Source organism: Siniperca chuatsi, linkage group LG17 (genome assembly GCF_020085105.1).
Source record: "Siniperca chuatsi isolate FFG_IHB_CAS linkage group LG17, ASM2008510v1, whole genome shotgun sequence".
NCBI classification, from domain to species: domain Eukaryota; kingdom Metazoa; phylum Chordata; class Actinopteri; order Centrarchiformes; family Sinipercidae; genus Siniperca; species Siniperca chuatsi.
In genome coordinates, this window is record NC_058058.1 from 14,623,354 (window position 1) to 14,638,174 (window position 14,821).

The 14,821-nt window shown below is 41.3% G+C and overlaps 2 protein-coding genes across 4 annotated transcripts in view; both read left to right on the top strand.

Moving 5' to 3' along the window:
• Positions 1 to 2,118: 2,118 nt before the first annotated feature.
• Positions 2,119 to 4,647, top strand: LOC122863926 (receptor-transporting protein 3-like). The gene is made up of 3 exons (XM_044170798.1): positions 2,119 to 2,275; positions 2,706 to 2,877; positions 3,976 to 4,647. The coding sequence occupies exons 1-3, from the start codon at positions 2,260 to 2,262 to the stop codon at positions 4,319 to 4,321; spliced, it is 534 nt and encodes a 177-aa protein (XP_044026733.1). The 5' UTR covers positions 2,119 to 2,259; the 3' UTR covers positions 4,322 to 4,647.
• A 943-nt stretch (positions 4,648 to 5,590) lies between these two features.
• The window catches only part of LOC122863925 (ankyrin repeat and IBR domain-containing protein 1-like), a 24,147-nt gene continuing 14,916 nt past the window's right edge, over positions 5,591 to 14,821 (top strand). Inside the window, exons 1-4 of one of the 3 annotated variants that reach the window (XM_044170796.1) lie at positions 5,591 to 5,793; positions 10,016 to 10,374; positions 13,725 to 13,896; positions 14,007 to 14,138. In XM_044170796.1, coding sequence (XP_044026731.1) covers positions 10,187 to 10,374; positions 13,725 to 13,896; positions 14,007 to 14,138 — 492 coding nt within the window. In that variant the 5' untranslated portion in view covers positions 5,591 to 5,793; positions 10,016 to 10,186. Of the gene's footprint in view, positions 5,794 to 10,015; positions 10,375 to 13,724; positions 13,897 to 14,006; positions 14,149 to 14,821 lie in introns of those variants that run through there. The other 2 variants (XM_044170795.1, XM_044170797.1) reach the window with 2 other exon arrangements.

A 14,821-nucleotide genomic window follows, 5' to 3' on the forward strand; every position in this document is an offset into this window, starting at 1 on the left:
CAGGTGACTCTGACAAGCATTTTAATCAGTTTTTAGTTCTGGGTGGGGCATTATCACGAACTGTAAACAACCTAAAGGAAATAAAAGAAGGAAAGTCCCAACAGTGTGTGCAAGGTTTTTCATTTATAGTAAGTGTGTCTTTGTGTGTGTGAGAGAAGAGATGGAACAGCGTCACTACATACCTGTGACAGGTGTTGTCCTTCTGATCCTATTATTACCACTATCATAAAATGCTGGTAATGATTATTCAGGAAACACATAACTTTACAGACAGGATTCAAAATTTGAGTAAACAGGGGTTGTATTTATTAAACCAGCTTGACACCATCATGCTATTTCTACAGAGCTCCAACACTGGCATTAATTATTGCTACTATACCTATACTAATACTACTACTAATTAATAATAATAAGTTTAAAACAGCAACACATATTTCTTGAGCACAAGAACAAACCATATGAAGACATTCAAAAGCTTTATTTTCGACTTCACCAGACAGGACAGCGGGAACCTCAGGGAGCACTCTTGGCTCTTATGGAAAGTTTATATGTCAATTATGCAGTTGAGGTTGAAACTACACATGCAACAGGTTTAGGTGTGTAAAGCATTTCAGAGGTACAGCAAGAGATCAAAAACAGTTTGACCCTCTTTCAAAGTAGAAAGGCAACACAGATTAATGTTTGCACCAATAACACTTTGAGCTTGAATTTTCCAAGAGTGTCAAATTCAGCCCGCTGAAAGAAGGAACTGTCAATCAACAGGACTGATAGAAGGGTAAACATGCAGTAATGTGATGGATATCAGACAGTCACTAAAAAGAACAGGCGGACAAAGCAGTTAATGCCCCATCAAGTTAAACTTGATGGGGCACCTGTTTCAGACAAATACTACCTGGTCATCATCATTCATAGTGTTTGGCGTTAATGTTTAGGTGGAAAGTGTGAAGTTGGTTAAATACATCTGGGTGTACAGAAAGACATACTATGCAGTACATGTATGTGAAACTGGTGAAACTTTAACTTGATTGTATTGTTGATTCTGTTTCTGGTCAGCTGCAGGTAACTGGTTGAGCAACAGGTGTTTTAATATAAATGACACTATTTTAACCTACATATTATTCAGATTTTTTCTGACATGGTAAAATCGGTCCTATGGGCTTCAGGGATAAATGAAAGATCACATTTTGACTTGTGTGTGATCAATCTCCGGCATTACTTCACCAAGAAGAAGGGACACATTCTTAAAGGGGGAAACTCCTGCAACAATTATATTGAGAACTTAATCAGTGAAGCCAGTGTGTTTAGGCAGATGGGTCATTCAGATAAAGCTCGACAGGATGACCCCAATGGTTGGCAGTAACTCTCCAGTTTCCAAGATATTTAAAGTATATTTACTTAATGTGATACCAATGGAAAGCTGATCCAGTTTGCCTACTTCTGAGAAACAGGCAGTGGCTTTTGGGAAATCCCAGGACTCCTTAAAATACTTGTTTCCACTGTGCAGCAAAAGATGCCACCCTTATGTTCAAATGCACTGCAATTAAGTCCTCTGCAGCATGTGGTCTGTGCGAAAACTACCAGCTGTCTTCTGCTGCCCCCTACTGAACTGAACTGAACTGAACTGGATTTGAGTGTTTCAGCTGAAATGTGTCATCACTTACGTCACACTTGCAATGATGTTACAACAACAATTAATAACAAAAAGGGAGGAAAAAAGACCAACAAAATAGGAAACAAAGCAGCTGAAAAATAAAATGAGCTCAACAAAAGAGTGAAATACTTAATTATCAACTGACTGGAAAAAAATAAAAAGCTATTGTCTTCTACCATCAGATTGGAAGTTAATGGAAATGAATAAAGCTTCATGTTTCTTTTTACAGTATTATTTATTGATATATTCAATTATATTTTTGACTCGTCTGATAATCTGTTACCGCCTTTCTGTCGGTTTTGGGGTTCCACACATGATGCAATATGCCTGTTTATGAATCAAGACCCGCAGTCATTAACACTCAATGACAAAACACAGTAATCATCTGTGAGATAAAATCCCCTTCAACTTAGTGACGTAACGCTCGTGATGTTGTGTTGTGCTCTGCACAGGAACATGGAAAGTGAAACTATGATGTTAAGTTTCGTTTTCCAGACTAAGAGCTGCGGGGGGATAATATATAGAAGAGACTTTCTGCAGAGCATCATTCGGAAGTCAAACGTCGCTTCAGCTCGGCCACCAGATCAGACAAAAGATCATCGAACAACATGAGCAACTCTACAGGTAACACATCATTTACATTCCTGTGTAATGCGTTAACATGCTTTTTAATTTGGTGCTATGCAGAGTTTGTTTTGATCAATTTGACGCCATTGCTGTAACATTTCCAGTGCTCATTATTGGCTACATTTACAGCATTTTGTTTTTCGTGTGATGTTAATTCAGAAAGTTTGATTAAAAAAGATAAAAGTGTGACCCTAATTTCCAAAAGGCAGACCTGACAAAAATTATTATTATTTTGGTCTAGGAACTATTTTTTTAAAAAGAAGCATATTTTCAGTTCATTGTACATGCTGAGAGTTTGGTCATTTACCAGGAAGAGAAGTGTCTGTTGTTGTTTTTACACAAAGACGTTTATTTTATTGACTGTAAAGCTACCACCTTGCATTTCTTTTTTCCCCTCAATGTTTTTTTTTTATTTCCACTCGTGCAGATTGGGTTCCCTCCTTGTGGGTGGACACCTTTGATGAATTGCTGAACGATGACAATGAGCTGGACTATGGAGACCAGTGGACTCTCAACTTTAGCTACAGCCAGACAGACAAAGTCACCAAGGAGGAGAGGAAGAGAGGCTGGAAGGTCTACTCCCACTGTGCTTATGGAAAGTACGTATTGTTCTATATTCTCAAAGTATCAGGATATAGCCAAACTTTAAACTATCTACAGTAATAGACATTCAGGTCAAGGTGGATAAACTGCTGTCATAGTAGTTGGCTGAATATACACTTTGTCTGTGGTTTCTCAGACTCTTCCTCATGCCTGATGCAACTTCATGCCAGGTCATGTGATGAAGTGATTGTGTGATAGGGAGCAGGTCATGTATTAAAACAGTGTCATTCTGTGGAAAAACCTGGTACTGCACCCTGGTTAAAGAGGGCAAGTCATCCTGCTTTATGGCAACTCAGAAGATGTGATTTAACCAGTGGTGCAAGACGTGTTCAGATATTTGACTTGAGTAAAAGTGGCAATACTACAGTGTAAGATACTTTCAAATCTTACTTAAGTGAAAGTATAAAAGTATTAGCATCAAAATATACTATAAGTACCCAAACTTAAAAGTACTCATTATGCAAAATGGCCCCATTTCAGAATCATATATATCATATTACTGGATTATAATTATTGATGCATTAATGTGTTCATCACTTTAATGTTGCAGCTTGTAAATGTGGAGCTATTTGTTATTATTGTTATTATTTTATATAGTGCTGGGTAGCTTAACCTATAATATATCATTATGTATTAGTTGATTTATATTTTGTATTAATAACCTAAATCTGCAAACTAGCTAGTAACTAAAGCGATCAAATACATGTAGTGGTGTAAAAAGTACAATATTTGCCTCCAAAAATGTAGTAAAGTATATAAAGTAGCATAAAATTGAAATTCTCAAGTAAAGTACAAGTACCTCAAAATTATACTTAAGTACAATATACGCTGCTAAGTGGAGTGGATTACTGCCAAACCAAATTTCGCTGTGTTTGACATGCAATGAAAATAAAGCATCTATCTATCTAAAGTACAAGTACCTCAAAATTGTACTTAATTAGTTATGGGAATATTGACCCTTTTCAATTGAAATGTTTAACAATTCAGAAACTTAATTTTAAAAACATTGATAACTTACAGGAATAGCTGCTGACCCTCAGGTAGAATCTCACTAACCCTGTGACTCATTATTTGTCTTCTCATTTCCCCCCCAGTTTCAAGTGTGAATCCTGCAACAAGACCTGGTCTTCAGCACGGGTGGTGGTGTTGTTCCGCTACCGGCTGCGGAGTGACCGGGGGACGGTGATCATGCGGCCCTTTGGACAGGCCTGTCGGCAATGCCAAGACGATGAGTTTTATCTCCCTGGTTTTTACAAGAAAGAGGTGGAAGAAGCCTTTCTCAGACTGATCCGTAGAATCCGGAAGAATTGCTACGGAGATGAGGACGACGATGATGATAACAGTGCCTCGTCAGCACGTTTTACCAAGAAGACCAAGCCACATGAGGCTTCCCTGTGTCAGGCCTGCATTATGGGCATTTGCTGTCAGGATGATGACTAGAAGTGTGTTTCCATGTGTACTTGTACATCTATCTTTTTTAGGACCAATTTGAGTTTTAGACCTTGGGTGAGATGACATTTTTGGAAATTGAGGACATTTTGGCTGGTCCTCACTGTCAGACAGACCTTCAAAGGGCTGTTTGATGGTTCAGACTTGGTTTTAAGCCCTTTGTTCCTAATATTTCAAAATTGGTTAATTAAGTCACAATGTAGCTTAATGGTGTGTTATGAAAATTAGCAGCACCAATGATAATTTGTGTATCATGTAATCATTTTGTATATTTTTGTATTTTTGTTGCTAATAATACAGTCTTTAGTCTGACCATGTTTTGTGTCTGGGGTAATGATTATTTCATGGATTTATATATGAGTGTGGAGGACAAGTTGGGGAATGTAAGTACATTTACTCAACTACTGTACTTCCATTTTATACTACTTTATACTTCTGCTCCTCTACAGTTCAGATGCAAATATTGCACTTTTTCCTCCACAACATGTCTTTGATAGCTGTAGTGACTAGTGCCTTTGCAGACAAAGGGTTTACATGGGAAACAGATGATCCGCTTATTAAACATATGGGAGTTAGAGATTAACCTATCCACTCCACTTCGACCAGCTACAACATTAAAATGTTGGTTATACATTAATACATCAGTATTAACAATCCAATTATATAATACAGTGGTTCCCCACCTGGAGGTCAGGACCTCCCTAGGAGTTGCTGGATCAAGGGTCACAAGCCAAAAAGTTTGGGAACTGATGTCATAAATATTAATATAACTCATAGGTGACATTTTTATCCACAATCATACTTTAACGTTGAGCACATTATGCTGAAAATTACTTTTACTTCAGGACTTTTAGTTGTAATGGGGGAGTTGCACATTGTGATATTGCTACTTTTACCCAATTACAGGATCTGATGAATACTATCACCACTGTGAAGGACCAGATCAGCCACAACTACAAGCCCAGAAACTGACAAATGAACCCCTTAACATACAGTTGTCTACTTTTATTTCAACTTAAGCAGCTTTACGGTTGTTTAAATGATCTAATTCCACACTGTCTTACAGTATCATATATATTCTTTAAAAATATCTTCTTCTTTATAAAATACAAATACAATACAAAAATACTAAATACAATTTTACAAAATGAACTAAAACAAAACCACCCAGCGAGCCCAGACAACCGACCAATCAGGTGAGAGCCCTCCGTGTGACAGTTGCTGCCAGAGCATGCGCAGTACGCTTTTCTCTTTGGCAGCCACAACAACATACAGAAGCGATCCAGTCAGTCTCGCCCCTCCGCTCTCAGCAGCAGCAGCATCATCGCCCCCGCCGGGTCCGGTGGCAGAGAGGATGGTTCAGCGGAAAAGCAGCCGTGGATGCGAATGACAGTGATAAGATAATGGCCCTCGATTTACGGAGGTTTCCGAATGTGCGACTAGTGACCAAGTGAAACGACAGTGTAAGTAAAACGGCGGAGATTTGCTGTTGCCCTGCTGTAGCGGAGGTAGTTGAGGCTAACACAACGCGCTAACGTAAACCCGAGAGAGAGACGGTTTGCTAGCTTCGGTAGCGACTGGAAGGTAGGCTGCTTTGGGTGTTAACGTTTTAACGTGGGAAAAACGTTAACACCCAAGGTAGTGCGTTTTATCTGCAGCATTTCGGGCTACCTACACCTAACACTCGCTTTCCAGTTGGGTTAGTAATTCACACGGACTGTCAGTGTGTTGAACAAAGGAGCTTTAACCGAGGGGCCGCATGGACAGAAACAAGCAGAGAGAAGTCGGCTGCTGTTTGTTTTGTGCTCCATTTCATGCTGACACACTTCTTCAGGGGTAACCACACGAGGTCTGACCTGAATATTTAGCTGATACACGGTGACCTAGCTAATTCTGGTAAATGCCGAAGTGCTATTGAAGTAACTTGCACTGTATCTAATTATGCAGCTCTTGCCTCACTTTGACTCCCTCATATAAGTTTTTTTGTGTCTGTTTTGACAACCTGACTGTCAGTTTATACAGCAGCATGATCCACCCACACTTTGACTGAGGTGTCTGAGTGGATGTGTATCAGCTGACAGCAAGTTTTGATAACTGTAATGGCATCACAGTGGGTGGTTTCTGTTTTAAAGACATGTAATAATAGGGACAGTAACAGAGTAGTAACTGTAGATTTCACTTTTAAAGTGCTGCCAGGTAGGGTTGAAATGCTGTGTCTGGATTTCTTTCTGTAAAGTCTATGATCAATCATAACTGGACCGCTGAAACTTATCATAAACCTGAGATATATATCAGTATGATATTAATATCTTGATATGACAAACAGCACCCCTTGAAGGACTGTAACTAATGATTGTTTTCATTAGATCTGAAAGGATTAGTCAGTTGATTAGCAGAACATTAATTGGCAACTTCTTTTGTTATCATTTGTAGTCATTTATCAAGCATAACTACCAAACACTCAAGTTCAGTTTTCTCAAAAGTGTGGATTAGCTGCGTTTCTCTGTTTTATATCATTGTAAACTGAATATCTTTGGTGTTTGGGACTTTTTAAGACATAATCTTTGGCTTTAGGAAATTGTGATGGTTATTTTTCACCATTTTCTGGCATTTTATTGACCAAACATTTAAGCGATTATTGGAGAAAAATTGGTACATTTTTGACTGAAGATAATGGATACTTACAGCACTAATCTGACTAAATCTACTTTCTTGGCAATCAATTAATTGTTTATTCTACAAAATGCTAGAAAATACTGCCCAACACAATTTCCTCGAGTCTTAAAATGTCTTGTTTTGTTCAACCAGCAGTCCAAAACCGAAAGACATACAACAGAGAAAAGCAGCAAATCTTCACGCTAGACAAGTTGGAACCAGAGAATGATTAGTGTTTTTGCTTGGAAAGCTATTTAATAGTTGTATTGATTTTCTGTCGATTGATTTATTGACTAACCATTTAAGCTCTAACCCCTTGTGTGTATATACAGACGGGTAACAAATTGGAGAAACATAACGAATGCAGATGGTTCCACACAGGTGCACTGGTACAATTAAGCACTTAACATCCAATCATGCATGTGGCATGTATAAAAATGCAGAGCAGGCCCAGTTGATTCTGATTTTGTTTCAAGATGGCAAGAGGAAAAGATCTGAATGACTTTAAAAGAGGGTTGATTGTTGGGGCATGGATGGCAGGAGCTTCACTCACAGACTGCTCATCTGGCTAGTGTTTCAATAGGAACAGTGACAAGTGACATCTGCATTTAGATCTATGGGAAAGACATCAACAAACAGGGTCGGAAGCTGTGGTTGACCGCGCAAAGATTAATGCACATTTGAGAGTTCAGTGGTGCAAAAACCATAGGCACTGGTCTACAGAGATATTGGGGGGGGTTGATCTGGTCAGATGAGTCATCCTTCACCATATTCTCGACAAGTGGTCGAGTGCATGTGTGGCGTACACCAAGTGAACGGTACAGGCCTGAATGCTTGACCCCAACAGTGAGGGGATCCGGTGGCTCTGTTATGCTGTGGGGGGCATTTTGCTGGCATGGTTTACGCTCTCCACCTCCATCATCAAAACACCAAACAGGGAATATCTTTTGGAAGAATGGTGCTCCATCCCTCCAGTCGAGATCCAGAGACTTGCAGAAACAATGCCAAGGCGCGCTGAAGCTGTTCTGGCGGCACGTGGTGGCCCAGCACCTTACTAAGACACTTTATGTTGGTTTTTCCTTTAATTTGTCACCCGTCTGTATATGAAAAGAAACAAGACAGTCACACCCAAAATATCATCATAATTTGCGATATTGCTTGTAAAACATTATGATGTTTTCATTTTGTCTAAATGAGTTTTCAGGAAACCGAGAGTGCTATGATTTGAGTTCTTGTCAGCAGGAATCATCAGACAAGATTTCCAGACAATATTCCTGTGTTTGGGATTCTTGAGCTCATGAGTCATTGCCTAAAATATGGAATACCGTACTAGAGGCCTGTTCTGTGTAGACCAGTGGTACGAGTGTAATTTAAAATTTGAATGTAAGGCTAACAGGACGAGTGTCTGGTCAACAAGGAGTGAAACACTTCCTCAGCCTCACTCCACCAAACACTAATTGACGTGTATGCTCAAAAAGCTTTTGTAATAGTATAATTGTAATAATTGCACTGTCACTGCCAAGTGCAAGTAGCAGGACTTGCGATCCCTGAAATTCCAAAGTTCCTCCGTGTCCCGACTTCCTGTCCTTATTTAGTAAGAGAGACAGAGAGAGACTGGCGGAGATACACAGAGGAGTGAAGTGAACTGGAAATAAACCAGTGTGCACAAAACAGAGAGCCAAACAGACAGACTGACCTATTAACTATAGTAACCCCCCACCACCACCACCACCCCTCCAGATATACACACAAGGTCCAGTCTACTGCATGCATCACAGGAGCAGAACTTACAAGATGTTGGCTATTATTCGCCAGCGGTAGCAGCTTCTGCGCGGCCTGTATCTCTCCGTCTGTCAGTGTGTGTTTTCTCTGTCTGCGTCCCTGTCTGTCACTGTAGCCAGCCACGTTATTCAAATGTTCCAGAGCCAGCCAGCGGCCAACTGTAGCCGGGCTAAAAGAGGCTCTTTGTGAGGGCCAGACAGATGGCCATAGAATGAAGACTGTAATGATACCCTCAATGGCCCACAATACACACACATAGCCACATGCACTCACATACAGACTCCACTCATTATAGGATGTAATGGTGTGTGTGTGTGTGTGTGTTAAAGACAGGACAAACTGTGTTTGTGTGTGTCTGTGTGAGAGAGAGAAAGAAAGGGGGAGAGGTGGAGAAGACGAGGAAGGAAATAGTGATTATGTAAAATAACAAGAAACAGTGACAAGAAAGAGTGTGTGTTTGTTTCCCATATCTGTTCCTTTTCACCACACTGTTATTACTCTTGTTTGCATGTTTTTTATTTTTTGTGAAATGAAAAATGCTCGTCATGCCAATAAAGTAGAATTGAAAATTGATAGGAAGATAATGAAATGATCACGATAGCTTGTGGATCTACAGGAGGTTTATAAGCTGTTGTTGGGAGAGTAAACTGTAGCAGCCATAGCTGTGTTTCTTTGGTTTAGTGCCTGAGAGGCAAAAGTAAAACTGGTTTGGGCCCAGCATATTAGTGCTGCATGGTATAACACACACTCAGACGCCCATATCTCCAGTAGCAGACAAGCATGTAAACAGCCTTAAATATGCAAATTCCTCACAAACGCAAGCTAAATGGACTCGCAGTGGCCAGCTGTGGTAATATTGACTGTGCCTTTTCATCAACTGACTAACAAATCGATGGCTTGGATATCATTAACCTTCCCCTCTTGCCTGCCCTCATTATAATTATTTCTGTCTTTCTAGCTTCTTTCTTCTGTCCCTTCGTTTTCCCCTCTATTTCCGGTAAGATAACATCCTCAATGCTGCTGATCGATGGATGGACTGATTGATTAAGCTGCTCTCTCTGTCTCTCCCTTTCCATCTGTCTCCCTACTTCTTCACTTTCCGATTTCTGTCTTGTTATTTTTTTCCCTTTTCCTACCTTCACCAGCCTTTTTTCCCCCACTCATTTTAATTCTTTCCTCTTCTCATGTCCCTCTTTCCACCATCCTTTTCCTCTAATCAATCATCCCCCCTCTCTCTTTTACTTACAGGGCAGGAAAACACTGAACCATGTTGCTCTAAGTTGTGACCTGTGTTGAACGGGGGAGGAGGAGGAGGGACGAGGAGGAAGGAGGAGGAAGGAGGAGGAGGAGGGAGGCATAGACAGGCAGACGGGCATCTGCCACAGCTCCCTTGAAGCGGCCCTTTGTAAGCTTGAAGCCATGGGCAACACAGCCACCAAGTTCCGCAAGGCCCTGGTGGGTGGTGACGAGGCCCTGGCCTGGCAGCTGTATGAGGGAAACCCTCAGTTCAGGGATGGCCTGGACCCGAATGCATCGTACGGAGAGCAGTACCAGCACAACACGGCCCTGCACTATGTCTGCCGCCACGCCATGACACGGCTGCTCAGGTAAAAAACATGTTTTTTTTTGGTTTGGATTTGGTTGAGAATGTCAGAGGTTGTTGATTGAATTTGACATTGTCATTTTTGAGACTGCAGCTTGTAATGTTGTTAAGCAGTTATCCAAGACAGTTACAAAAGCAGTTATGCAAGTGAGTCATATTAAATTGAATAACAATTAGCAGTACGTCAGCTTTAATAGAAAATTACCATTTTCATAATTGAGTTTTTATGGCAAGTAAGAGAACTTGTTGCATGGAAGACCAAAGAGGCCAGTCACATATACTGTCAAATTGTGTAAATTATGTTACAAGTCTCAAAATCATGTTGTCAATCATATGCCAGACACAGAAAAAGTGCATTAGCCATCAAGAACATTGGCAATCAGACACAATTCGACCCACACCAACACTGATTAACAAAACTGCAAAGTACAGCCTCAAAATGGACCAATTACTGGAATGAGCAACTGTGAGAGTCTCAACAAAAAGCAAACATGAAAGGGACACATAATATTACACATGAAGTTCAGTGTACTCGTCATGAGGAGTACTACTCAGCCTGTGGAAACAGCTGTATGATGATCTTCTGTGGTTCTGGAGGAGCTGGTAAAATAACTAATGATTTCATCAGGGTAATCTCAAATTGGGCTTCAAATTTATATCAGAAAGCATGTAGAAAAGGTTTCAGTCGTAGTCATCTGGACAATGACGTTTCGGCTCCCATCCGGAAGTCATTCACAATTGAGAAACATTATTGAGTTGCACTGGAACTTGTCCCTTACTAAGTCAAGATATCTCTGCTTCTGCTGTGTAGATTTCATTTCATTCTTTTTAATCTCTTTCTTGAGTCCCCCAACTTAATGAAAGTGCAGTACTAAATCACTGCAGTGCCACTTTAAGAGCATTAACAGATTTGAATTTACTGCGTGGTTATTGTGCTGTAAGGAGTTTCACTGCATGCATACTTGTTTGAAACAGGTGTACACACAGACCAGCATACCCTCACTTAGTTAATGTTTTGAAAGAAACAATAAAGGGGAGTGAGTCTAACACAACCTAAAAGAAAGGAGTCAAACTAAAAAACATACAGAGATCAAGACACCAGTGTGTCTTTTTACCCCCTGCAGGGATAATCAGGCTGCTGGTCATGACCAAGACAGCTGATTCAGTGACTAAATAGCTGTCCTCACCACCTCCTCCTCCTCCTCCTCCTCGCACTCTTCCTCTCTCTTGCCCTTTCTTTCCATGATTACAGGGGGGGGGTCAGAGGAAGCTGTTTGAAATGCCAGTCAATTATCTGTGCATCTGCATGTGTGCACATGTGCATGTGTTTTGAGGAGGGAAACTGTGTGACTCCACAACTGCTTAATGCGTCCGAGTCTGTGAATGTAACGCAGTGAATCAATTGGTGTGCTATTTGTGTCCCTTCCTACTAACCTATAATGGGCCAGAGAGGCGTGCTGAACGCAGTGCTCTGCTCCTGATAAGTATCAGAGGAAATGCTCCTTTGTTCCAGCAGCTCGATTGGACAGAGGCAAGCAGATAGACGACCAAGAAATCGCAGACAAAATAAAGACTCAGAGGACAAGCGTGAGCCGGTAGATGCAGAGTCTGTTTTTCAGATTATTTTTAACATGTATGTGTTCCTTGTTTATTTGTCTCCGTGGGTTGGATTGGCTGGTAATCCCAAGAGATGTGCAAACTGGGAAATCACAAGTTGACCTATTACTGGAAAAATGGGTGTAGTTCAGGAAGTGTAACCCTTCCTCCACAACAACTGAGAACACAGTGTTATAAACATGTAAATAACAACTGTGACTTGGTTACTCATTGTGAACAATTCATTTCTGTTGTTTGAAGAAGGCCAAGGCATAAAGCAGATGTCTTTGTCAACACAGAGCAACTTCCCAACAGCTCCCCTTTTTTATTTTTGTGTGAGGGCAGGTTTGCTTCCTTTTTGGTCACACATCACAAACTATTTCAGTATATCAGTGTGAATTGTACCATTTTAACTCTCCCCTGAGGTCTGCTGCCCTCGTCAGTTTATTGTACGGTCTGAACAGCTTTGGTGCTCGACAAGTGCAGCAAAACATGTGACGTCCCTAGCCTGTTGTTTCTAGTAGACTGATATTACGGCCATCCATCCTGAACACCAGGCTTTGTCCGTGTACGCGTGTGTGTAAACTAAGGTGGGGTCTGTTGGGTTGTAGTTGAGAGGGGAATAATTAGTGATTATTGCTGTGTGGGTGAATTGGCAGTGCACTGTCATTAGTAGGAGGCTGCAGGGGCTTGTGGCTGACAGGATGAGAAGGTCAAAAGTGGAAGAGCAGGACAGCAGTGGAAGAATAGCCTGTAAGGCTGCACAATAAGGAAACATTCAAACACTAATTCAATAGTGGCTGCTGCTGCTGTGTCCAAATTGCAGAGGGAGCAGAGAGGTTTTGCAACATTTTTGTATGTATTCAACCAGTGGAAATCCAATGACATCCTATTATTTTCTTCTTTTTTGTTGAATGTGCATGTTGAATGTGAGAAGGTCTTTGCAAATGCACCACTATTCATGTTACGATGAAAAAGAACAGTTTAACAGGCAGCTGCCGTAGGATAATGTAGACGAGGATGTCAAATGGAAGAAGACAAAAGACAATGGAAAAGGACATAGTAGAGGAGGAGAAAAAAGTATAGGGCAGAAAAGGAGAGATGGAAGTTTTCAAAATGATGGGAAAGAAACTTGAAGAGGAAAAAATAGGTGGAGCCAAATGAAAGAGCAGAAAGCTAATCAGTAAATGGAGGTTTTGACAGACAAAGAGCAGAGAAAAACTATTTACTAAACAGAACTGCAACCACAGCCTGGCTCCCAGTGCAACTGGCACATCCATCACTGTGTGTGTGTGTGTGTGTGTGTGTGTGTGTGTGTGTGTGTGTGTGTGTGTGTGTGTGTGTGTGTGTGTGTGTGTGTGTGTGTGTGTGTGTGCACCTCCCAGCCAGCATGTCCATTATCTCAGAGATGTTAAACAGAAATAGTCAATATTCTGCCATCTTTCTTCTCCTCCCCCTCTCTACTGCTCTTCTAACCCACCAACGCTCATCTCACAATCCATCTCACCACCATACTTTATCCTCATCTCATCTCCACTCATCCCTCCATCTACTCCTTCCTCCACATCTGTCTCTGTCTTAAGCACGCTTCACTTTTCTCTTCCACCATCCCGTTCACCCTCTGATTGAAGCCTTCTTCCTCTTGCTGTCAATTCTTTCTTCTCTTCCCACCTCCATTCTGAACTCCTCTGAGCTTGTTTTGTCCTTAAGCCTTCTTTAATTTGACTTAATCCCGTCTTTCTTGCCTGCATCGTATAGGTCCTTCCTGTTCAGTAAAGAGGGGAACCCCAACAAGCGCAATGTGCACAACGAGACATGCCTCCACGTGCTGTGCCAAGGCCCACAGATCCTGCTGCTGTCAGAGGGAGCGCTGTCACCCCGACTGGCCCGACCCCAGAGGGACGAGCAGCGTCGTGCGGACTGCTTGCAGGTATAGTTCAGTGTACAAACTCACATGTTGGTGTGAAAAAGTGTATTATTTAAAGTCGTTACTTTCGAAAAATGTTGTGTGTGTGTATTTGTGGGTTCCCCCGCCAATAGATGATCCTGAGCTGGACCGGGGCCAGGCTGGAGGGAGGCCAGTACGAGAAGGCCAATGTCAACGCCACCGACAATCACCACAGCACCTGTCTGCACTACGCTGCCGCTGCAGGCATGAAGAGCTGTGTGGAGGTGAGAGAAAGTGTGTAGACCACCGAACTCGCATTAGGATGTTCTTTATTTTCTGTATGGCAGATCTGTCTGTAATATCTTTGCCAAATCCAATCACACAGAGCACAATCAGGGAAATCTGTAGACAGTATTATACCAGTCCTTGCATCAGGAGCACCTGCTTTGTGTTTCATTACTGTCGGATCCAAGTAGTGCTTCCTGCCTTGTTTTTTGATTAAGGAAGAAAATCCACTTCCCGAATATTGAGCTAAGCTATGATATGGGCAGCCTGAGGAAAAATACCCCAGATAATATCCTTTCAGATAAAAAGTTTGAACACATTTCTCTTCACTTCTACATTCCCTATCTTCTCTCCTCTTTTATTCACTGTCTGTCCACACCTTAATCTTTCTCCATTTTACTAAACTTCTTTTTGACTCTCGTTCCCATACACTTTCTCTCTTTCCTCTCCTTTTTCTTTTTTCTCCCTCTTTACATGTCATTGTCTACTTCTCTTTCTCGTATTTCTTTTGTTTTGCACCATCACATCTTTGTTTTCTCTTTCTCACTTTCTCTCTTCTCCCCCTCCTCCTGTTTTCTCTTTGTCTGCGCCATATGCTGTCGCCTCTCGCTTCCTTTGTTGTCTTTTGTTGCAAGTTCCTTCAATTTCTTGTTCCTCTCCATTATCCATTTCTCTCCTTTTT

Excerpts from the sequence above, each read along its gene's own strand:
- LOC122863926 (XM_044170798.1), top strand. Across the intron at positions 2,878-3,975 it reads TCCCACTGTGCTTATGGAAA|TTTCAAGTGTGAATCCTGCA; the intron begins GTACGTATTGTT and ends TTTCCCCCCCAG.